Source organism: Podarcis muralis, chromosome 1 (genome assembly GCF_964188315.1).
Source record: "Podarcis muralis chromosome 1, rPodMur119.hap1.1, whole genome shotgun sequence".
Lineage (NCBI taxonomy): Eukaryota > Metazoa > Chordata > Lepidosauria > Squamata > Lacertidae > Podarcis > Podarcis muralis.
In genome coordinates, this window is record NC_135655.1 from 79626098 (window position 1) to 79650934 (window position 24837).

Consider the following 24837-nt stretch of genomic DNA (forward strand, 5'->3'; position numbering starts at 1 on the left):
ACCTGCAGGCTGCACAGACAACTGGCCTTCTTTGTAACCATTGTAAATATCCATGAAGTGTCCAATTAAGTTCCATCAGTGAAAACCATAACCAACAATAATCTGAATACCACTGTACTTAACTCTATATAAATTATCTGTTGGTGTTTCAAAATCTAAAATGTGGTTTTAGCTTTCTAACTTTTACCATTCATGTGCCAACATTTCAGCTCATTCCCCTCCTCCCAAAGTCACTCAAGTCCTGGCTCTTTTAGTAGATCATTCCGTGAGCCTAGGAGGTTTTCCTCCAGAAACCCAGTTCCTATGGACAAAGGTTTCTTTCTTAGATTTAGACTTCCGTGGACATAGTGTCATAAGAGAATTAGCAGAATCATTCAGATACAACTTACCACTCTCAGGCCCTAGAACTACACCCTCCCACCACCCCATCACCTCCTCCTCCTCCTTTACTCAGCATCACTTACCCAGGTGCGTAGGAGGCCTTCAGCTCTGATTTGATTGGAGGGGCAATGTTGGTCAGGCAGTGGCTGCTGAGGTACCCCTTGGGAATCACCATGCCATTGTTGTTATTGCAGTTGAGGTGAGTACTGTAGCTGGGTCCACATGGACTGGGCAATGGGGGGCCATGCCGGATTGGAACTTGGCTGCCAGGGGGGCCATGGTGGATACCGTGTCGGATGGGGACTTGGGTGCTTGGAAGGCCATGATGGAGGGGACCACTAGACGCAGCATTAGAAGCATGGCCAGCACTGGAGACAGATACACCGACACTGGCAGAGCTGGAAGGTTGGGCATGAGGGTAGCCAGCAGAGGCTGGGATTTCAGAGATGGAGTCCAAATCGGAACTGTAGGAGAGAAGTTAAAACAACCTGAGTAACATGTGCATATTGCACTTTTCAATCTGCAGCCATACAGGGTGACTCAATAGCTATAAACTGAATGATGTTGGCTCATTACATCATTAATTGTCCACTGAAAGAACAAAAAACCGCACCACAGAATGTCTGAAAACATATAATGCCATTTGATCCATGATATGGAATAGAAATAGAAATGTGATGGCTAACTTGAAAGTGGAGATTACAACCACATTTATGACATCCTGTTGGTGCATGTGTGTGTGGCAACAGGCATCAGCACTGTTCTCTGGCATTTGTTCCACAATGAGATCAAGAAAGAATCATGCACACGCCTTGGATATTCTTCTGAAAATCTCCTTTCAAATACTCACCAAGCTTATACTTGGTCAACAAGATGTGATCTTCTGGCTGCTTGTGGCCCTATGCCACTAAGTGCCGTCCAATACTGCACACAGAAGACATATAACCAATGCAGCACCACTTAGCCCAAAATGTAAGCTCCTGTCGGGTTCTCTCTTCTGTGACAGTCAGACTTAAATCCCCCACAACCTTCTACTTACACTAAAGTTATCCATTTCCTTTTCCTTTTAACTGTTTCCTATATAGCAAAGTCTGGTAATAGCAACCCCAAAGATATTCCTTTGGATAACACACAACTGAGCTCAGGTGTCTGGAATCAAAAACTTAACCAATGGCTCTCAAGAAAAGAAGAATTTAAAAAAAAGAGATTTAGGAAGAACTGTGGACGTGGTAGGGATAGACAGCTGAGCACAGTTGTGTGGAAGGCAGATAGCAAAGGAAATATGATCACACCCTCACGGCATTGTGCATCCATCACTGTTTATTAGGAACATAGGTGCAAAAGAACACACTTACATATCTGGCGAGTCTTCCTTGCCGATATATTCTTCCAGGATGCTGGTGTCAATGTTTGATGGTTCCAGTGCTCCATTAATATCATGACCTGAAACAAAAACAGGTTGCACAGGGAAAGCTATTAGCAAAATTCAGACAAAGTGCCACTGTTCCCTCAGGGCCAGACAGAGCTCTGATGATGGAAATTCCCCAGAACAAAAACGCTGGCTTAAGTCAAGGAACTGAATTGGCTTTAAAATGAATATTTGAAGGAGGAAGTGGCATCAGATTCAGATCTGAAGAATGGGGTATTGTTCCAGAAACATCAGCTGGAGGCCAAGAGATGGACAACGGAAGAATGGACACCAGAAGTAGAGGGCACAAAAGATGGATGGAGGAACCATTTTATTCAGTAGGGCTCAGAAATGGCTAAGGGATTTGAGTCAAATTAGAGGAACAATTGTTTAGGAAGGGGATAGTCAAAAAAAGTATTATTTTTGAACTTTTATAGTATTTCAGAATCACCCATATCATCGAAGTTACTTTAATGAACAAACAGCAGTACTGTAATGATAATTTAGACAGAGTGACCTTTTCTGGGTGTAACACTTTACGAAAGACCTGGCTGAGACTCAATCTACTGTCTCTCTCCCTCCCCTTTCTTCCTCCAATGTGGCTGTATCTTCAGTTTAGTCTTAAACATAGTGGACAAACTATGGTTAGTCTTAACTATAGTTTACTGAAGCAAGGCAACTTCAAACCTTGGTTTATGAAGCTGTCCTGTTTCTGTGAAAGATAATTAAGATTAATCACAATTTAGGGCTCAGATATTCTGTTAAACCATGGATATCTAGAAATGAAAGGAAGCAAAAGTTTTTGAATTTGTCCTTGTGTTTGTGCAGAGGAAAGGAGCCCAAGTCCAAAACTCATGCACAGAACAATAAAGAATAATTTAAAATAGAAGTGTCTAATACATACAATAAACTACTTGGGTAAACATACATAACCAAAAGAACATCCCCAGTAAGGGGGGGGGGGCAGTAAATGAACGAATAGGCATAGACCATAACAACTGGCTTGTCCCTAGAAAGAGTCACAAACTGTTAGGATTACTTAGTTGCCATTTAGTCCTGGTAAAAAATTGTTTCTTCCTAGAGATTAATAGTCTTAATAAGAACCATTGCATTTACTGAGGAGAGAGAAAAAAATCCAGTTGCACTTATTGCCTGTGACCCTGAAGACCAATCTAGACGAGACTATGGATATCCTTGATCAAATCTCCCATCTCTTTTGCAATTTTGAAAATAGCAAGGGGTCAATAGATTGGGCCTATGGTTCTGGGAAAGGGGGGGTTAACTGTCCCCTCAATCTTCCTAATGAAAATTGCCCTCTTCCCAAGCTGCTATTTGCTTTATGAGGGGAAATGTTTGCAGGCCTGCTGTGCAGCTACCTGTGTCTGGTTTGCCTGTGGGGGGCAGCTCACTACACCATTCCCATGCCACAGCTGGGTTAAAATGCTATTACAAAAGCCTTGGTCCTACCAGTTTTTCATCTACAGAACACAGTATTTCCCATCACCACCACTTTTCTTGCTGTGACTATCAGCTCTTCCCCATTACTCCACTACCATATCCCTTTTCATGCCTCAGCTGCATACCCATCATATCCCACCACAAGAATTCTGGGAACTGTAGTTTACCCTCATAGAACTACAATTCCCAGCCCCCTTACAGCTTCCAGGATTCTTCTGAGTGGGGTGATATAAGCTTTAAATGTATGGTGTATCCTGTCTTGTTTAGAGAATGATTGGACTTTCTTTTCTTTTCTTCCAGGAAGTTCCCTCTTTCTCTTCTCTTGCACTGAAAAATGGATTGGGTTTGTTGATAAAAATAAACCTCCCGCTTTATCTGTTTCTCCAGGAGTCTGAAGCTTTGTGCACAATTCCTAAGTGCCAAAGGCATTATCAAGAAAAAGGGAGGGAGTCCTTCGCCCACAGCTCAGATAATGAAGAGACAACCTTTTCCTGAATGGCTCAATCACATTAGATTAGAATGAGAAGTCCCTCGCTCACCAGACAAGCGCGCACACACAGTCAAAGGCGTCTCTCACTCTCCACCCCTTAACAGCATTCTGGGTAAAGGTTAGTCAACCAACCAACCAAAAAGAAAAAGGGGGAAAGGAGGGGAGGAAAACAGGGGGCTTCAACCTATCAGCATTTTACCCTGCGAAAATCCCTTTCATACCAAGACAAGCAAATCAGGAGAAATAAATCCACTGAGGAATTTTGCCAAAAAGGGTTGGTGGGTGGGTGGGTGGAATGGGGGAGAAAAATTAGAGGCACTTTTTCCCTTGGTCATACAAACTGAGAAAAGGTAGGCCAGAGACACAATTTCATAATAAAGCATACAACCTTTGATTTGCCACACCAGGGAGAAATCACATGGGATAGTCTACTACTGTACAGCACTCTTGTCAATGCCTGTTGTATCAGCAACAGTTCATCACTGTCTATAAGTACCGTATTTTTCGGTCTATAAGATGCCCCCATGTATAAGACACTTCCTATTTTGGGGACTCAGGTTTAAGAAAATGGGGGGAGACGCCCCCTAATTTTTGAAATTATTTTTTAGGGGGGAAACCTAGTCTTATACATGGGAAAATACAGTATATCTCTCCCCTTCTACTTATCCCATTCAGTACAGTTGGGATTCTTGGGTAAAGACTACCTGGTTCTTAGGAGTTACAGCGCAAGCCTATCAGGGTCCCCAGACTCAGAGCTTTCATTTTAAAAAAGGAGCAAGTCTCCAGCCCTTCTAGAGAGAAGGCCATAAATGCTCAACTAATAGCAAACGGACACTTACTACACATATGCAAAATTGGGAACTTTAAGCCTTTGATGAAATACAGCGGTACCTCGGTTTACGAACTTAATCTGTCCCGGAAATCTGTTCTTAAACCGAAGCCATTCTTAAACTGAGGCACGCCTTCCCAAATGAGGCCTCCCGCTGCCTTTCCACCATTCGGTTTCCGTTCTTAGACTGAGGTAAAGTTTGCAAGCCGGGACACTACTTCCGGTTTTGTGGAGTTCGTAAACCGAATAGTTCGTAAACAGGGCTGGTCTTAAACCGAGGTACCACTGTACCAGCAAAACTGCTGGACCCCCAAAGATGACTAAAATCCAGCTTGTAATGAACTAAAGAAACTGGCAACTCACAAGATGGTTGTGAGATTAAGTATTTGTTGGTATAATGTTCACCAAAGGCACCCATGCTTAAGTCTGGGGAAAATAAATGATGAAATCATTTGATTAGGGGACTAGAATAATATGGCATTGTATTTGCTTCTTAAAAGTTTTCATTACATATGAAAAAAAACTGCAGCAAGTAACAGCTCTATGGACTGGGATATTTTAAATAATAAAGTTTCCTTTATTTATATTCTTAGTTACATGTTTATAAAGTGCATAAATATTATAGTAGGCACTAAATAATCCAAATCTGAAGTATCATAACATACAGCATACTGTTGCTATTTATGCATGTCTTCAGTGTGTATGATGCTGTGGCACAGTTCTATAGGGCAAATAGACAGGGTCCCCGTTGCAAAATGAGTTGGACCTAAAAGGACAAAATAAGTCTTTTTAAGTAAACAATTAAATAATCAGAAAAAGCATGAGTCTGAAATGTTTTAATTTGGGGAGGTAAAGTGAAAGCCCTTATCTGCCAGTCATCAACAGTGTTCTTCCAGGAAACTTTTTTTTAGCCGTGCAGTTACATTTGACCCAGGGGTCAATTCAGTGTTTAATAAAGATGTTTGTACATTAACCTCAATGGAGGAAAAGCTGTAGAAAAATGTGAGCAGAACTAAACTCAGTGGGTGGAATTCAACATCACGTTATTATGACGTCTTGTCTGCACAAGCATATCAGCTTGCCAGATGGAACAATTTCCACCTTCCCCTCAGCCCTTCTAGGGGTTCCTCTGAACCCCTTTGGCCAATTTGGGGGGTCGTGAGGGGAGGAGAAGGGAAAGCCCCATAGTGCAAGAAGAAGCCCTTGTGCAGGGCTTCCACTGAAGGGGTTTGTTTTGTGAATCCTGCCCAAAGGGACATAATATTCCCTAATTATGTAACTGTTACATCCATGTAGTGCAGTATTTAGAGTGTTGGAATGCTTGGCCATGAAATCCCTGCTCAGCCATGAAACTCGCTGGGTGACTTTGGGCCAGTAGCAAGTCTCTCAGGCTAACCTGCCTCACAAGGTTGTTGCAAGGATAAAATGGGGAAGGAGAGAACTATGTACACCTTACCTTGAGCTCCTTGGGGGAGGAGGGAAGGTGGGATATAAATGTAACAAATAAATAAATTTATACAGCAATAATGGAGCCTTGCTTTGTGATGCTACGGTTGGAAACAAAAATGACTGACTAAATTCAGCACACACACATTTTTTAAAAATGTGTTGATATGAACAGAAAGCTTATGAAAGGTTCAGTGAGAAAAATCATTTGTAGGGGCAGGGGGAATGATATGATTCCTTAGAAGAAAGAGACACTGGTGCTTTGCACGCTGCCTCCAAAGAGTTCTGTGTGCATCGGGAGAGATCCTGATGTTGGCTGCTGCTCCCTCAAGCCGTTTGTGTCAGGCGTGACTGTTCCACAGTGTTACCTTTCTGGCTTTGGTGGCAGGTCAGCTCCTACCTTCTGGCCACCTTGCCTTGAAGGTCACTTTCATGAACACTTAATGGAGATGCAAGCAAAGGTGAGATAAGCAACCAGACGGGGAAGGTGTGTCAACTGGATAGCTTAGGGGAGTTACAACAGAACTGATAAGCAACCCTAAAAAAGAGTGCCGACTCCTGTTAAGTGGTTGCGAGTGAGTTGATGAGGGGACTGTTGTTCTTTTTTTGCTAAAAATAAGCAAATCCTCCACAGGGCTTTTCTCAGCTTTAGGCTAGAGGCACTTGAGCCAGCTACTCTAGCTTTGGTGACATGCCAGTTCTGTTGGAGCAGCATGCTCTGTATCCATCCCAGGGTAATTTTAAAAAATACTCATCTCTTACAAACGTAATGTAACACAAGACAACGGGCTCCCATCTTGTGTTCTTCCCCCTGAACCACCTCAAACAATGGGAATCGCTTCCCCAGACCTGTTCGTGGTTTGCCTTTTCGCAAGCTCCTTCGTATGTCTGTCCATCCATCTCTCTGGGAGCACAAAGTATCTCTGGAATGTCTGCAGCCGAGTGCGAGCTCTTAAGAGCATCTTGTTGCTCGAACCTTCTATTCAGTAAAGACTTGTTACCAAAAGCCAGCTTAGGTGATTAATTATAAGCTAATGCTGCTCTTTGGAGTCACGAGCTCCTAACAACATTAAACAATGCCCCTTTGCCCCCTTCCCTTTCTAACGAGAGATTAGAAGGAAGCAGAAAGCTTCAGAGGAACACAAACGCACTCGAAACTCCCCAAATGGGAGAGATTATTTCTTCCCAGTTCCAATGAGACAGACATGGAATAGAAAATGCACTCGGTCAGCGCTCATCTTCCCCAAGCAAAAACTTCCAAGTGCTAACCCTGTCAGAGCCCTTTGTTATCTATGGTGCGTGGTTCAACCTGCTCTTTACTAGTCTCTTTCTAAGCTCCAGTCCAAAGGCCCACAAGCCTGGCATTTGAACTTTGGTGCCGGGTGAAAATAGGAGTCACTTTATGAGGAAGAAGCAGACTGAGGCAGCAAACGGGAAGAACAACAAGCTTCCTTGTGGCCTGGCAAATGAAAAGCCCTCCTAGGAAATGCTGTAAACCTTCACTTCAAAAGTTACATTTCTTAACATATTATTTTAAGCTGCTTTTCCCCCCAGTGTGCCACACAAACCTATCATTTTATTTCTTTTCACAATTTCAGTGCTGTTCCTCAGTGAGAGTTCCAACAATATTATACCTTCTACTGCAAAGCTGCAATGTGCCTTTCAAATATAACATAGTTATTAGCAGAAACAATAAACGACCTTCAGAAATGCAGCTTGAATATATTGTTATTTATAGAACTTAATAACTTTCCTTTGTTGTCAATCTTCAGCACTTAACAGGCAAAACAAAACAATTTTGGTAGCGTGTACCTTAGGCCTTGCTTTGCACATAATATAATGGTTTGGTATTATGTACACAATCTTCAGGGCCAGCCTGCCTCCCGCTTCATCCTCCATTTTGGTTACGAGGCAGAAACTATTGTTTCACTTTCAGCTAGATGATGTTACTCAATATGTCCAACCTGGACAAACTGTGATTAGTCTATACTACAAAGTTTAGGCCCTAGAAAACAAGCCACTTTCAAACTGCGGTTTCTGATACCCGTTTGTTTCCTTAAAACAGATTTCTCCTCCAGCTTGTATCCACCAGCTGGTTTAGACGACAACTCCCATCAGATTCAGCCAAAAAACAGCTGGAGGGCACCAAGTTAGGGAAGACTACCCTAAACAATAATTAGCACTAACCCCAATTCCTGGTTGAGATAAAACGAGTAAGTGAAAGTGAAAGTTTCCGCTCTCTTCTCACTGATGCATCAAAGAGGAAGAGGGGAAGCAGACCCTGTGAGCCCAATGATGACCCATTATCCTTTCTGTAGCACCAAACTGTGGCTCAGTATTACATTCAGACACAGCTGTTATATGGGCTGTTATAAACCCAGAATTTAAATAAAGATAGTATTTTACGTAGGGAGCTGAAACACACAAACACATACTATTTTCTGGGGGCCATACAAAGTTCACTCCATTTACCAGCCATCCTGGCAGTGGCAGCAGTCGTGCTTCTCAGTGCTGCTGGGCTCCATTTTCTCTTTTTATTTCACCCACAACTCACTAGAGGAAGAGCAGGAAGAATAACCCTCGCTCTGATTTGGCTTTAGATGGCACCACATATCCAAATATCTGTTTTGAGTGGAATAAGTTCACATGAGAACATTCAGGTCAGCCTTCAATTTCACCTATCTAACAGGTACATTTGGAAGCTATATCCCAATATTAGGTACAAATTAAGTGCATTATATACCAGCAGCTGGCTTGTATAGTGAGAAAGTGAGTATTTTACCAATATTATTGACTCTGTTTAGTGAGGGGCCTGTGGCCTTTCTCTTTTACTTAAAGAGTCCAACCTCAAGACTGGACTGAGGTGTTCCACCTTGTGTTGAGATGCTCCTGAAGACTATTGCCAAATGGCTTAGGCTTCAGTTACTCTAGGTATTGGCTCTTTTCCTACCTCCTTTTACAATCTCAAAGCAGTCTCCTCATATGTCACCTATGTGGCAAACTAGACTAGCAATGATATCAAGGGAAGAATTTATTAGTAGTGCCTCCCAGCTACTCTGAAAGCATCTTTCTCCAGAAAACCAATATAGGCTGCATATTTTCTTGAAGACCTTTCCTCTTAGACCAGAGTAGCCAAGGTGAACCACGAATCCTATCATCCCAGTCCACTGGACATGCTGGTTGGGGCAGATGGGAGTTGGAATCCAACAACATCCAGAGGGCACCATGTTGGCTGCCCCTGATGCAGACAATCATTTAGCAATCAAAGAATAAACAGAAAGTTATTTTAATTGTTGCATCCTTATCATTTCGAAGTTCTGCATGCCCGATTTGAAATGTCACAATGAGCCAGAGGTTTATTGGGTGCATGTTGCCTTGTGACTCCTGTTTGAATCTCCCCCTGGTTTCCTGTTACAGTCAAACCCACAATGCTCTTTTGTTTTCTCCCACAGAGTCCACAATCCACAAGCAAGTCAACAACAAATCATAGCTTCGGGTTGGCTAGCAATTGTGGCTTGTTTGGGATCGACCAAACCAAAACTCCAGATTTGGTTATACAGTGGTACCTCTGGATACGAACGGGATCTGTTCTGGAGCCCCGTTCACATCCTGAAGCGAACGCAACCTGCGTCTGCGTGTGCACGTGCCACGATTTGCCGCTTCTGTGCATGTGCGTGACGTCATTTTGAGCATCTGTGCATGCGGCGAAACCCGGAAGTAACGTGTTCTGTTACTATCGGGTCGCCGCGGAGCACAACCCGAAAATGCTCAACCTGAAGCAACTTCAACCTGAGGTATGACTGTAATAGAAAGTTAAGCTTAACTGCCATTTCCTGGTTTGCTTCTCCTGCTCATGCCAAAAGTGGAGCAAACAGGAGTGATTGGGCAGCAGCTCACTGCTCGATCCCAATAAACGACCATAAGCCAGAGTTTCTGGCTTATTGTGACATTTGAATGTAGCCAGTGTTTAACAAGCCCCAATGTTTCCAAACCTCAGTGAAATCCCCTTTTCGAAATTTCTCTACAAAACGTTGAATCAGATAGCAACGAACCAAGCGGCAGAACATCCACACCTACATATTAGCAAGCAAATATGTACAGTCCGCTCTTGCACCATCTTTCAGTCAACTCACATCCGTGGAACCCCAACAGACATATCCAAGTGCATATATAATGCACATCTGGTGGGACTATCGGAGGATTATGAGCTTTCGGAAAGAGGCTTTTTGTTGTCTCAGGCACAGTAAGTCACGTTCTCTCTTTCACTACATCTTTTGGGACTGATGAAAGAGAGAGTAAAACCTACTCGCTGCCAACTACTTGAGAATGTTAATTACAGCTAGAGCAACATTAAAATTGGAAAATAGTTCAGAATCATGTGGAATGCTGCATATATGGAAAAAAATCTAGTTACATATGCATTTTCTTGAAGCAACTAGATTACCGGTAAAATTGAGTATCCTTTCATTAGGTATTTAAAAAAATAGGCATGGGGTATCTAAATTATGCACAATTGCATGTTTAAACCTCATTCACATCAGTGGATAGAGTGAGTATGTGGTTTAATATCTCCCATTAAAATCACTGAGTGTCAGACTACGACCTGGGAGACCAGGGTTCAAATCCCCACGAATCTCAGTGGGGCAGTCACTGCCTCTCAGCCTAACCTACCTCACAGCATTGTGGTGGGGATTAACTGAGGAGGTGGAAAACCGTGTATACAACCTTGAGGGAAAGGTGGTATGTAAATGAAACAAACAAATAAATAATATCAAACATGTTCTCTTGGTTCTTTTCTTCTGAGACAGAACTCTCATTTCTGTCCCTGTCTGCATTTTTTTAAAAAATAGATAAAGACTCCAAAAATGTTGGGGGAAGATCTTGTTTAAGTTTAAACATCAGAACTTGTTGCTTGGCAGTTAAACCTTCCTCATAAAGTCAGACGATTCAAACAGATCATAGAATAATTGACTTGTAGAGTTGGAAGGGCCCACCAGGGTCATCTAGTCCAACCCCCTGCAATGCAGGAATTGTTGGCCCAATGTGGGGCTTGAACCCAGAACCCTGAGATTAAGAGTCTCATGCTCTACCAACTGAGCTATCCCAGCTGACTCATATTGGAAACAGGGAAAGAACTGACAGTTTGGTGTTCAGTGCTGATTACCCTGAAATCCCAAGTCACAACAGTGTCCTCTTTCTTTAACATCCAATACACCTTGCCCCTCCCTAGAGGTCAAGGGTTTTCACCACCACCACCCAGTGCTTTGCTAAGCTCACAAAGATTGTTTGGAAGAAGCAGCAAATGTCACCTCCATCTACATTGGCTGCCCATTTGCTTCCACAGGTGAATGCCAGTCAGAAGAGTAAGCAAGCCTTAAACAGCAAGGCTGTACGCCAGCTCCAATATATACAGCCTTGCTTTGGATCCTGTTTCTCCTGGGAAATAATATCTCCAGGTCTCTGGAGCAGGGTTTTTTTGAGCAGGGACACTGCGCCTTTGGAGTTATTTCCCTGGGAAAGCCTACTATGCCACTTACAATCATAGAATTGCAGAGTTGGAAGGGACCTTGGGGATCACCTACTCCAACCCCCTGCAATGCAGGAAAATGCAGCTCTCCCGTATGGGGATCAAACCTGCAACCTTGGCATTATCAGCACCATACTCTAACCAACTGAGCTATCCAGGCTTCATGTTATAGTGCACATTTCCTAGTAACCACACTTCTGTTCAACCCGGCATTTGAAACCCTGATGGTTGGCATGAACAGGTGGCAGATTTTATACCTGATAGCTCAAACCTATTTTAACACTGCTAGTCATGCAGACTTGGTTTTGCATTTTTGTTGTCTTTGTATTGATTTTAATAGAGTTTTCATATAAGGCAACTTGCTTGAGATCACTGAGGTGGCTGCTTCTGCCTGCCTCTTGGGCAGGCCAGCACTGCTGAAGTGCATACAAATCTTTTCAGAGCTACCTTTCACTAACCCTAAATCTTCTGAAGCATTTCCAATTACTCCAATAGCCCCTGTGCCCAAACCTCTCACAAACTTCTCATTTGCACTCTCACTGAGCAGACTGAAAGATAGGCAGCTGCCCAAGGGACTGAACCAGGCATTTACATGCTGAAATCCAGAATTCCCAGTTACCATCCTAAGGTATCCTCAGTTTCCTCTACTCCCAAACTGCAGGAAAGTGTCAGGAAATGGTGCAAATGTTTATTTGGAAGGAGCTGGGGGAATGAGGCGGGGGAGGGGGGCAGAGAGAGAAAGGCATTAATTCAAGTACCAGCCTAACAAAAGGAATAGAGCCCTAGAAAAAGTTGAGTCCTTTGAACATGTGAGAATGCCAGGAATTCCACTGTTTGGACTGGTTTTCTCTGTCAGTCCTAAATGTCAAAACTTGGCCAGAGTACAAAAAGGAACTTGGGGTGATACAATGGATTGTGTTTATTTGGACTTCTGCCTTGGGCACACTGGGCAGCTTTGAATGATTTAGTGTCTCCATTCTGTTTGTAAGGTAGGAATATGATGGAGGGGCTGCTATGAATACACTGTAACAGTTAATTTGTTTATTGCATTTTATTTTATTGAATTTGTAGCCCATCCTTCCTCCCCAAAGGGACACATGACAGCACATTGTACAGCATTAGTGCCTTCAGGATAGAAATTCCTATGGGTTCCCGCCCCGCCCCCCCACATCACAGAGTGGCCCCTGCATCAAACCAGTACTAGGTGACCAGGTCAGGGATGGATTCAATAAATTGCAGGGCAAATGAATTTGTGATCAGCAAGCTGAAACAAAAACACCACCACCTTTATACCATCACAGTTTCATTCCAGATCCTACTTTGCAAACTTGACCCTAAGAACCCTGACTTGAGATATCCTTCATATGGAGCAAGATCTGTTTCAGCTTTTTAGCAGTTCTCTGCAGATGTTGAAGGTGCTTCAGGTCACTGTATTTACAAAGTGTAGAGATTAAGAACAGAACGTACATTGCAAGATACGCTGATAGGTATATATGGTATTTCCACTTATAAAATCCCCTCCCTCTCTTCCTCCACCCTGCTTGTATACTTGCTCTGTTGCTCATCTTCTAATCACCTATAATCCTCCCCGGGCCACAAAGTGGGGGAGAGCAGAGGAACTGCCAGAGAGAGAGGGGAGGGGTTTACCTTAATTAGAACCAGATGCAAGAACCTGGAGAAGATGACAAGGTCAGCCATTTTAATAGGCTGGTGCACACCAGCGAGGTGGGGTGGGTGGAGGTGGGGAGGTAGAAGCCTGAGAAAGCAGAGGGTGAATGGGGAAGAGCCGAATTGGGCAGAGTTACGGCTACGCAGCATGCGAGCTTCCATAATGCAAGGTAATCTTGGAAGACAGGAAAATTCTGTTGCCCCAGCCACTCTGGGCAGCTTCCAGCAAAAAATAAAAACAAAATAAAACATCAAACATTAAAAAATTCCCTTCCCTTCCGAGCTGCCTTCAGATGTCTTCTAAAAGTCAAATGATTGTTTATCTGCTTGACATCTGATGGGAGGGCATTCCATAGGGCGGGTTCCTCTGCCCGGTTCCCTGTAACTTCACTTCTCTACCTTATGATTTTTTTGGAGGGGAGGGAGGATTCTGCATTAGAAAAAGTCAGAAGGACATTGGAAAGAAAATAATCTGTGTATATCATCTGTATGAAATTACCTTACGGTGCCACAACCAGTTCCCACAGCTCCCCTTGTGGTAGGTTAAATGTTATATTGCTTGTAAATACAGTTCTCTGGTAGGGAAACCGAGGCACGAGGCTGTTAAGGCACTTGGTCGAGATCACACAGGGAGACAGTGGTGAGGCATAGGAACCCTACAGAATACCTCTCTTTAGAAACTGTCTGCCTTGGGTTGCTATGGGTAGCAGACTTTTAACAGCAAACACTCTCATTTATTATCCCTGCTATCACAGAGAAGACTCTTCAGTGTACCACATATTATCCTAAAGCTATGATTTCCTACTGTCTCAGACTGTGACCTTTACTGCACCCAGGTGGATGTGCTACTTAGCATGCCTTATTTTACCCACCGTAGGGGCTTCTGGGTGCTATATCTATCCAAACCTAGAACCAGGGCAGATGTCCGTTCATAGACAACTGTCCTTTGCAGGTGACTGCCAAAGGGTTTCAATGAATATACACAATGGGCTGCAAAATCAGTGTGCCTCATCGGCACATTCTCTGGAACGCGCCAGGCTCCTCTCCCCGCTTCTGCCTTCCTCCATGTTTATACTTCCCTGCCTATTGATTGGCTTGTTCTCCAGCCATGAGTTTGAAGAATCCACACAAGAGATTCCTAACCAAACACTGCCTTAAGGGGGGGAGGCTGCAGGAATGACTGAGGGGGAAACACGCTGCTATGCCCAATCACTTCCCCTTGGTCACCTACAGCCTGAGTTGCAATACTGGGTCATCGCAGGAATATTCATTGTGGGGACATTCACTCAGATGCAGAGCTGGCCATTAAAACAGTGTGTATCTCCCTCCACGTACCTCTTCTGCCTCCCAGCAGAAGTAACACAATGGGGGCCATCTGTGCTTTAGAAACTGACTCCTCCTTATCTAGCAGCAATGGGCAAAAAGCAAGAGAGGAAGCTTTTGGCTTTGTACACACCATACATTTTAAAGCACATGACCTCCCCAAAGATTCCTGGGAAATATAGTTCACCCCTCACAGAGCTACAATTCCCAGGACCATTAGCAAACTACAGTTCCCAGGATTCTTTGAGGGGAGTCATATATGCTTTAAATGTAGGGTGTGTGCATAGCCTTTGAAAAGCATCCACTGTGCCTGCCTAAACCTCAACCCAGATATGCAGCTCAGCATTCCTCATTAATTAAGCTCTTTATTACCTGACGGTAAAACTAAGCAGCCACTCTCAGGAGGAGATGCAACTCTTGTGACCTGAGAGGGCACCGTAGTCACAAATGCACCCTTCCCACCCCCACAATGCTGATACCTCACAGACCACCCAGGGCAAAGTGGCTGCAGTCCGCTACTTCTTCCGAGCATGTACAAAATATTGAGATACAACGGAAAATGGGATAAGGACCATTTTACTAAGCAAGGATATAATAAGCCTGAATGCACACATATACACAAAACCCTCACCATAAAAACTAGAGCAGATAAGATCCTTGAAAAGCCCTTGGATCCAGCACCAATTTACTCCCTACCATGCTCTCAATAAACCATCCAAAATCATCAGCTCTAGATAGGTCACATTACCACTTAGCTGCAATTGTCTTAAAGTATGAAGTATGCTTTCCTACAGAGTTTTGGGCAATTTAAGGATACATCCCTGCCACTTCAGCTACCTGACTTTTGTACCTTTCAGCTACAATTTGATCAATGCAATTTAATGACTATTGATAGGTATTTGGTTCCTTGTTAAAATGACACACTATTTCTGCATCCTCTCTTCGTTCATTTGGTTTCAATGGAAAAGGATGACCACTTTTGCTTTTATTTTATTTTTTGCTTCCGTTGGATCCCCTGATACTTCAAAGCATACTGTGAGGTCTCCTCTTTCCCCTTCTGCTCTTTCATGCCAGATCAATTATGGCCACAATTAGCACAGGGTTCCCTCTCCCAGGCAGTTTAGGAAAGCTTAGTAAGCCAGTGCTTGAGAACCCCAGCCTCCAGACACTGGTGTGTTAAGGTGCAAGTCAGTTTAGTCTCACAGATACCAAGGAAGTTAGAGCCACATAAAGATACAGTTGAAAACTAATCTAGAAATCACTTTCCAGATCTCTGAGGATTGCTAAAGCAAAGAGGTTTGAACTCTAACCCACCACTGAAGACACATACACATACACACACTGTTCACCACAGCACTTTCACAGATTCCACCTTCTGATCTTAGGAAGGCAATCATTTTGCTTTACAATTCTGGGCCAACTTCATGCAAGACACATCACGGGAACAACCAGGACCCAGGGCAAAGAGACAAGGGGAATTCCTCATGGCTCGTTAGGCACTTATTACAAGTTAAAGCTCCTGATATCCAATACAACCCAAGAACCTAAAAGAAAAGAATTTATTCTCATTTGTCATTTTTCAACAGAGGGCTAAAGTTAAAGCTCCAAAGGAGTTCTTCCCTAATGATACCATGTATGCCTATGATGGTCAAAGAGCTCAAAATACTTCACAGGTCAAAATGGCTCACTTATAAACCCCATCGTGTATTATCACCATTAGGGCACCTTTTCACATTACATTTTCAGATGTATGCCTAAGATGTTTTAAAGTGCAACTAAATCCAGGTTTGCAAGTACATTTGTCTTAACAAACATGCTTATTGGGGACAGTAATTGACTGCAGCTCCTAATTAAGTGGACATCCAGTAGCTGGCAAACCCATGTAATGCATAAAATGGACCTTTACAGTATCTTTTTCCTAATGTGCCAATGACCCCATTAGCTGCCTTCTAAAGTCTTATACAGGCCTGACTTCGTTCAGCTAATGAAAATATTGCACAGCGACTTGGCTTTCTAGAATACAGCAAAAAAGGAAAGTGATCGCTTAGCAGACAGATTCCAAAGGTGATAAGGGGTTGGAAGAGAGAGTAGATGAACTCAAATAGCTTGAAGGCCTTCCATATTAGGTTATTCAGGTACAATTCTGAGGACTGCAGCCATAGCTCTTCAAATTTTCTCTACATAGGATTCCCCCCCCCCCGCCCCCGTTTGTAAGTAAAACATCAGCTTCTTGCATCTGTTGACCTCTGGGACAACTAATTCTACCACGATTTTTGAAATAAGAGTGATTCTGCTTCTTCACCTCTGTCCTGATCTCTCCACTTTCCCAATCTTGGGATAACAAGATAGGCAATTAAAAGAAGCATGGGGTGAATATAAATGCATGCAGGTTTCAAACTGTCCATTTTAGCCATGCAAAATCCCATCCACTACATGTTATAGGCATATGTATGAGGATAAATGGTTATATACTGATACCTTCCTCCTTTCCCCTCCTCCCCATTCAGGATTATCTCCCTCCGCCCAATATTTTCTGAACACCTTCTCTAGGTGTTCATATCAAGACCGAATATCATCATCATCATCTCCTCCTTCTTCCTCTTACTGGCCTCTCTCTTGGCCCCTGGCTCTTTCCAGCCTCTCCACCCTTCCCCTGGCCTCTCCTCTGCCCATGCCAGCTGTGAACATTGGCTTGGATTGAGCCATTGTCTTCTGGACATTGGGACAGAGGAGGAGGGGAAGGTGTGAGCAACAACACAGAAGAGCATTTGTATGCTCCCCAGTGCTCCCCCCCCTCTGCCCCGGCAGTCAATGGCCTACTTGTCAATTCATGCGCTAAGATGGAGGAAATCACAGCACATACAAACATCAGCATTTGGTGATTGTGAAGGTGCCTGCCTGGAGACACACATTGGGCCATTTATAATCCGATTCCATTTTCATAGTCTTCACTGTTAACAACACAACATCCCACATTCTGTCTCAGGATAAGAGATGGAGAAAGGTTGCAAGGAAAACACAATCATTCCTGGAAAACGACTGGCTCTCTCACTATCAGACCCTGTCAGCTCACATCATGCACCTGGGACAACTGCTGGGAAATCCATAATATTATTCCTTCATCTGACTCTCAGCACGCAAGTCCCAAACATACAGAGACAGCCCCAGCCTCACCCTGGGTCAAACTTACTCACAGGCAATAAATCCCTAATCTCAAACAGGTCTGCGGAACAGATAACCGAGCAGCTTTCAAAGCTTCTCTCATCTATTAATATGAAATGTCTTGGGAGAAATACACATTTTCATATTCCCACCTTTGTGAAACAGTTAATTACAACAGATGGAATTCAACGGTGTGCCATTACAAACATTAGGTCTGCACAAGCTTTTCGGCTTGCCAGACAAAATGATTCCTCTCTCCGCACCCTGAGTCAACTTTGAGGGGTCTGGGAGAGGAGAGGCGGGTGACCCATTGCACAAGTGGAAGTCCTTATGCATGTCTACCTCTGACGTGTTTTGTTAGATGAATCCCGCGCAATACGTTCAATTAGCAAATCCATGCACATACATGACAAACTCCAAAACCGCTATTGGATGCATGCTTTGCCTTTTGCACCAAGGAGAACAGAAATGGAAATGGCAGAGGATGTAAGAACACTCAGGCTTAGTCCTCTTAGCCCAGGAGAGAATGTAGGAGTTAAGAGTGCCAGGCTAAGCCTGGAGACCCAGGTTCATGTTGCCATGGCCAATCACACTCTTAGCCCACTTAACTCACAGGGTTGTTGTGAGGATAAAGGGGGCGGGGAAGGCTAGCACATACAGTGGTACCTCAGGTTACGTATGCTTCAGGTTACAGACTCCGCTAACCCAGAAATAGTGCTTCAGGTTAAGAACTTTGCTTCAGGATAAGAACAGAAATTGTGCTCCAGCGGCGCAGCGGCAGCAGGAGGCCCCATTAGCTAAAGTGGTGCTTCAGGTTAAGAACAGTTTCAGGTTGAGAACTGACTCCGGAACTAATTAAGTATTTAACCCGAGGTACTACTGTATACTACTTTGAGCTCTCTGGAGTAAAAGTGGAAAATAAATGTAAATAAAAAGTGCAGGTAGCTTAAACCAGCAACCTTGCATCTCACAGCTGGTTTCCTAACCGACTGAGCCACTGCAGGTCTTCACCAGCAGAGGGCTTTGCTCACCCTCCCCAAGACTGGCGACCTACTTGGGGAAAGGAGCTTCCAGGTCAGGATGAAGCCTTTGCCCCAGCAACTGTGTCTGGCTTTGTCTTCAGCCTGATTATGTTTGCTACCATCCCAGCCAGCCGGCCTGCTGCCTTATGCTGCTCTCTGTTCCTTGATGACAAGTTACCTTACCATGGCATTGGCTCCACTCTACTAAGGCTCCACAGGAGCCATCTTCCTTGCTGCCTAGCTTTCTGTTGACTATGCTTTCATCTAGTGCGGCAGCCTCTCCTCCCCTACGTCACCAGAACCTTTTAACCTGCAGGCCTTGTTTCCTCAAAGGAACTCTGATCCTGGCAAGGACCTACTGGGGTCTTTCTTATCACTTGATGCAGCCACATGCAGTTATCAGAATTCACATCCATCTGCACACATCACTGTATCACTCTTCAAGAAGTTCTACTGGGTTTGCCTTCCTCTCTCTAAACAGGTTCATGCCAAGACAGACTTTTTTCCTGCCAAAACCAGATGTTTTCAGTTATGCTGCAATTCAGTCGCTCACTAAATCAACTCTCAATTTATCATTGGGGTGGCTGTGGATTGCCAGTCTGACTAAGAGTTAAAACAGACGAGCAGAAGCTCCGAGTGCTGAGCTGTACCATTTCAAACGACAGGTGGAGAATGGAATGCTCCTCGCATTTTATTTTTTTACAAAAATCTCAATTAAGATAGAAAAGCTAGCATGGTAGGGAAAGGCCCTTTCTAATTAACATGTTCCTTTTGCTCATGTACATAATATTTTATTTGGTAGGGATTGGGGCACTCAAACATCCCCACCAGCTGTCAGAAACACTATAGCCAGGCACAGCGATAGACCCCAAAAGGCTTCTGTTCACCCACTTTGGCTCTTCACCTCCACTTGAAACCAATTTCACTTAAAGCCTCTAAAACTTTTGTGTGTGAGACAGCCATCAGACGAACGCACCCGGCTAATGGTCTCTGGGGCTGCCAAACCATCTTTATCTATTGACAATAGATCCGAGTGTCAATTAAGACCCACCGAAAGGAAACACGTAGCATTAAACGTTTCTGAAATAGCTTGGGGAGGAAAAAACTGATGAAGCAACCAGTGCAGCTGTTAACAAATGGGGGAGAAGAAAGGAAATTACACAAGAAGAATGAGTCATTAGATAACACATTTTAATTAATTCAACGGCTCTCTCCATGGGCAGTACATGATCCCTGACTGTAGCACATTGTCTAGAATCTTATCCAATTTAGCTTCAGAAATGACACTATTGACCGGATGGCTTTAAAGAGATATGGATTCCAGTCCTACTTCTCTGGCTTGCATAGGCTGTAATTTTCCACCATGCTTGCTGAAATGTAAATAAGAACATAAGAAGAGCCTGCTGGATCAGGCCAATGGCCCATCTAGTCCAGCATCGTGCTCTCATAGTGGCCAACCAGATATCTATGGGAAACCTGCTAGCAAGACGGGAGCACAATATTTCCATGAATTGGTACTCAAAAGGCAATAAAGAAGTTCTAGATACTCATGGTACCTGTACTAGGGTGACATCCGATGACACCCACTTGCAATATGTAAATCACTCCTCTCCAGCTGCCTGCATTTTCCCTGTCCCCTTTCTGCTCCATACAGTCTCCCAACCCACTAGGGCAGAGTTTGGAGGTCCATGGGCACAGCCAGGGGAGAAGGAGAAGCCTTGCTGCATGAATGATGCCCACCTGAACTATGTTGGATCTCACCCTTATCCACCAATTTATGTTATGGCTTCTCCCAAAGAATCCAGTAGCTGCAATTCCCAGCCTGGTTTAACAACCAATCCCAGGGGAACTCTGGAAATTGTAGCTTCGTAAGGGGAATAGGAATTTCCTAGCAACTCTCAGAACCCTTAACTAGTTAGTTTCCAGGATTCTCCTGGGTAAGCCATGGCCGCTAAGGCTCTAAATGTCCGGCATGGAAGTCCCCAAAGCTCCACCCCTTCCAATTCAGTCCTCCTCTGTAGTCAAATCATCTTAGAATTGTAGAATTAGAAAGGACCCTGAGGATCATCTAGTCCAACCCCGTGCAATGCAGGAATATGCAGCCATCCCATACAGCGATCAAACCTGCAATCTTGGCGTTATCAGCACCATGCTCTAACCAGTTGAACCACTTATAGATATGCGAGATGTTTCAACGGTCACATGAGATTACAATGTTCTACTTGCTGCAACATGGAGCAGGAGTATAAATGATATGACAGTTAAAGAGCAGGCAATTTTTATTACACTGTGTTTACTGCCACATAGTCCAAACCCATATTTAATTACATCCCTGCCACCAACTCTCCGTCCCTCGTTGTCCATCTGTTCAAGATGCTCTTTTGTCACTGATTCCGAGTGCTTGAACTTAGGTTATCTAGTTAGCAGGTATGGGGCTCCCCTGCACTCCACTCCAATATGATAACACAAGCAAGTAGGCCTGAATATACCAGCTGATCATTTGACCCATTCACTCCCTAAACCAAGCTTTACACAGCATGAAGAAGTATTTTGGAATTATTTCCTTATCCTCACTGCTGCTCATAGATATTCCCAATTTGGTATCAGCTGCAACATTCTGAGCCCTACTTCCAAGGCACTAATCAAGTGTTAAAGAATCATTCCTAACACTGACCAGTAATGCACCAATTTATTTTCTTAAAGGGGTCATCTGAAAGTTACCTTGTATTTATAGCACTTTAGGTATGACCCAGAAGAAGTTGCAATAAGATCACACACCCACACACCACTTAAGATAGGGTATTTGTGCAGGCGTTCACTCCTCCCTTCCTTGTCGGCTTTAACAATATTTTAGCAAGACAATTGACCCAACAGCAACCAAATTCACCCTTAACCAGTTTGGCAAACTTGCTTTGTGGATCTTCAAACCATGGTTTGCAGGAAATCAGGATTAGACCAGCACGTAAAAATTAAAACCAAGATGACTTTTAAAAGGGATTAGGCAATATGCTACCTCTAGAATAAGAGGAACCATGTCTCTGAATACCAGTAGCAACAGTAGATTACCAGGAGACAACTACAGGAGGCTGCTGTACCTCATGGCCTGCTTGTGGGCTTCCCATGAGCAGCTGTGAGAAACAGGGTGCTGGACTAGCCTTTGGTCTGATCCAGCAGGGATCTTCCTATTTATTTATTTTGCAGAATTTATATGCTGCTTGTCTGTAAGAAAGCCTCTGAGTGGCTTACAAAAATATGAAATAAAACATTAAAGACCTACGCATAAAAACAGGTATTTTAATACATTCAAAACTAATTAAAGCCAAGAGTAGCTAAAAAGAGTTAAAAAACATGTCTGGATAGGTCTGCCTAAATGGGGGGAAAAAAGTTTTAAGCAGGTACGGGAAAAAATACAGTGAAGTTGCCTGCCTGATCTCAATAGCTGGGGAGTTCCAAAGTGAAAGATGGACTGAAAGATTGATTACAAGCGCAGAACAAGTATTATGTGGCAACTGCAACAGCAGCTGTTCTGCAGATCGAAGCAGTCCAGTAGGTATACATAAAATCCTTTTTTTAAAAATCCAATAAAAAGCTCAATAACTTCAAACTTCAATCCTAAAAAAAAGGTCAACAACTTTGGTCGGCTCTTTGGTTGGCCCTCACGCATGTCTACTTCATCAAATCTGGCCCTCTTTGAAAAAAGTTTGGACACCCCTGGGTAAGGCAACCCTGCAAGTAAACTAGCAAGTAAACTAGCCCCGTGTTCTTAAGGGCTTTGTATACTTATAGTAGTAGCCTGAACTTGGTCCAGTAACAGTACACCTCTCTAAGCAGAGATGTTCTATGCAGATGGGAGGGGTGGGGGATTCAACTAAGAAGTTGCTGCATGCTGCATGTAGGGAACGAGGTCTCCTCAAGCAGTGGGGTTGAATGGCCACCTTTCATGGGTGCTTTTGTTAAGATTCCTGCATTGCAGGGGGCTGGAATATATGACCCTCAGGGTCCCTTCTACCTCTACAATTCTACGATTCTATGACCTCCCCTTCTCTTTCCCTGTATGCCCCCTGAACACCCCTCAATATTCTCTGGAGGGTTGGCAGAATCTCCCAGAACAGGTTTAGGAGGTGCACAGGGGGCACACAGAGGGGGGCAGGTCTAGATATACAAGTGGCCCACATTCCCCATAACCATACTACTTCTACTTCTTCTTCTTCTTCTTCTTCTTCTTCTTCTTCTTCTTCTTCTTCTTCTTCTTCTTCTCTGAATTTATATGCCACCCTATACCTAGAGGTCTCACCACTTATTGCTACACTGAATTCCACCCAGGGTTTCACTTCTGTCAGCAACCATCCTGTAGCATTCTGGACTAACTGCAGCTTCTGGATCAAGCACAAGGGAAGCCCCCCCCCCCCACTGCATTGCAGTAATCCAATCTTGAAGTCACAAATGCCTGAACTACTGCTGTCAAACTCTCCCAGACCCAGGAATGGCCTTCACTTGTTTGCATCAGCTGCAGCTGCTAAAACAGGGGTAGGCAACCTAAGGCCCGGAGGCCGGATGTAGCCCAATCGCCTTCTCAATCTGGCCCGTGGATGGTCCGGGAATCAGCGTGTTTTTACATGAGTAGAATGTGTCCTTTTATTTAAAATGCATCTCTGAGTTATTTGTGGGGCATAGGAATTTGTTCATTATTTTTTTTCAAAATATAGTCCAGCCCACCACATGGTCTGAGGGACGGTGGACCGGCCCATGGCTGAAAAAGGTTGCCGACTCCTGTGCTAAAAGGTCTTCTAGCGACGACCTGGGCCTCCAATGACACAGCTGGATCCAGCAGCATCCCCAAACTGCTCCCTTGAGGGGCAGGGAAACCTTGCCCAGGGAAGGCAGTTGACCAATTCACCCACAGTGCCTCTGTGTTCCCGGGATTCAAGCTCAGTTTATTATGTCCTTATCGGTGTTTATAGAGAGCTTTGGGAGGCATGAAAGGATAACCAAGCAAACTACCTAGTAGGATGTAGACTGAAAGGAGAGCTAAACTGGCAGCTGCCCAGGGAATGCTGCACTCACACCCCTTGCAGTCATTGTTAACAATTCAGAACTAAACGTGCTTCTTCCTGTGCCTCAAACAACCTCTCCTCCCGGAGTCCTCTGGGACTGTGTGGTCAGGGCTGCTTCCCCCCACCTCCAACCCCAAAATAATTTGCTGTTTTTATTAGTGGAAGGGTTCAAAATATCTTCTAGAATGGCATGGATGCAGGATTGTGCAAGGTAAATAACAAGTTCCCCCCCTTCTCTCTCTCTCTCTCTCTCTCTCTCTCTCTCTCTCTCTCTCTCACACACACACACACACACACACACACACACACACTCCTAAGAAATGGCCATGTATACTAGCAGGGATTTTTGCATGACTGTAGAGTAATTAATTAATTAGCAGGCTTTTGAAGCTATTTTTGAAGCATGGAGAGGGAGGGGAGGGGGAAGAGGCGGTCTAGTAATGGAAGCTTAACAAAATGTCAGTGAATGAGGAACATTCCAGGATGGTCCTTACAACTAGGGCCAGGGGCACCAGACAAAATTTAGTGCCTCTTTAATTGTGTACTAATCTTCATACCTAACAGTGGAGTCCTAATTAGGAACACAGCTAGAGATGGAGGCAGAGTACTGTGCCACCAACTCACAGCAGGTACAATCCTGTCCACCTTTAAGACAGCACCTGAATATATATGGAACCGGTGGGTTCAAACAGAGCCCTATTTTCACCATGTGCAGTATGTGGGGGCAGGGAAAGTGCTATAAGGGTTAGTGGAAAGTCTTTGTGAGTTTTCCATATGCCCATCCAACTTTTCATCTTATCCCATGAAGCTCATGCCCTGAAGCATAAATAATTCAAACTAAGCAGAGGAGAAGGCTAGATGGCATAATGGGAGGTACACACACACACACACACACACACACACACACTGCTTGCATGGTCTGTTGAGACTATGGAATCCTCTCCATTCATATTCTGCATTCATAGTGGCTTGGATTGTGACCAGTATGTTTAGGTACGCATTGAGATGTGAAGGCCTGGGACAGCAGAAATGGAAAAATGGGGGGACTGTCTGTCCTCCCATTTTTTCA

The 24837-nt window shown here is 43.9% G+C and overlaps 1 protein-coding gene across 5 annotated transcripts in view; it reads right to left on the reverse strand.

The window, feature by feature from the left end:
• Positions 1-24837, reverse strand: part of MYRF (myelin regulatory factor) — an 89494-nt gene that overhangs the window by 43452 nt on the left and 21205 nt on the right. For all 5 annotated transcript variants that reach the window (XM_077932404.1, XM_028736933.2, XM_028736942.2 and 2 more), the window contains exons 2-3: positions 1737-1824; positions 465-845 (exon numbers count right to left, since the gene is read on the reverse strand). In XM_077932404.1, coding sequence (XP_077788530.1) covers positions 465-845; positions 1737-1824 — 469 coding nt within the window. The remainder of the gene's footprint in view (positions 1-464; positions 846-1736; positions 1825-24837) is intronic.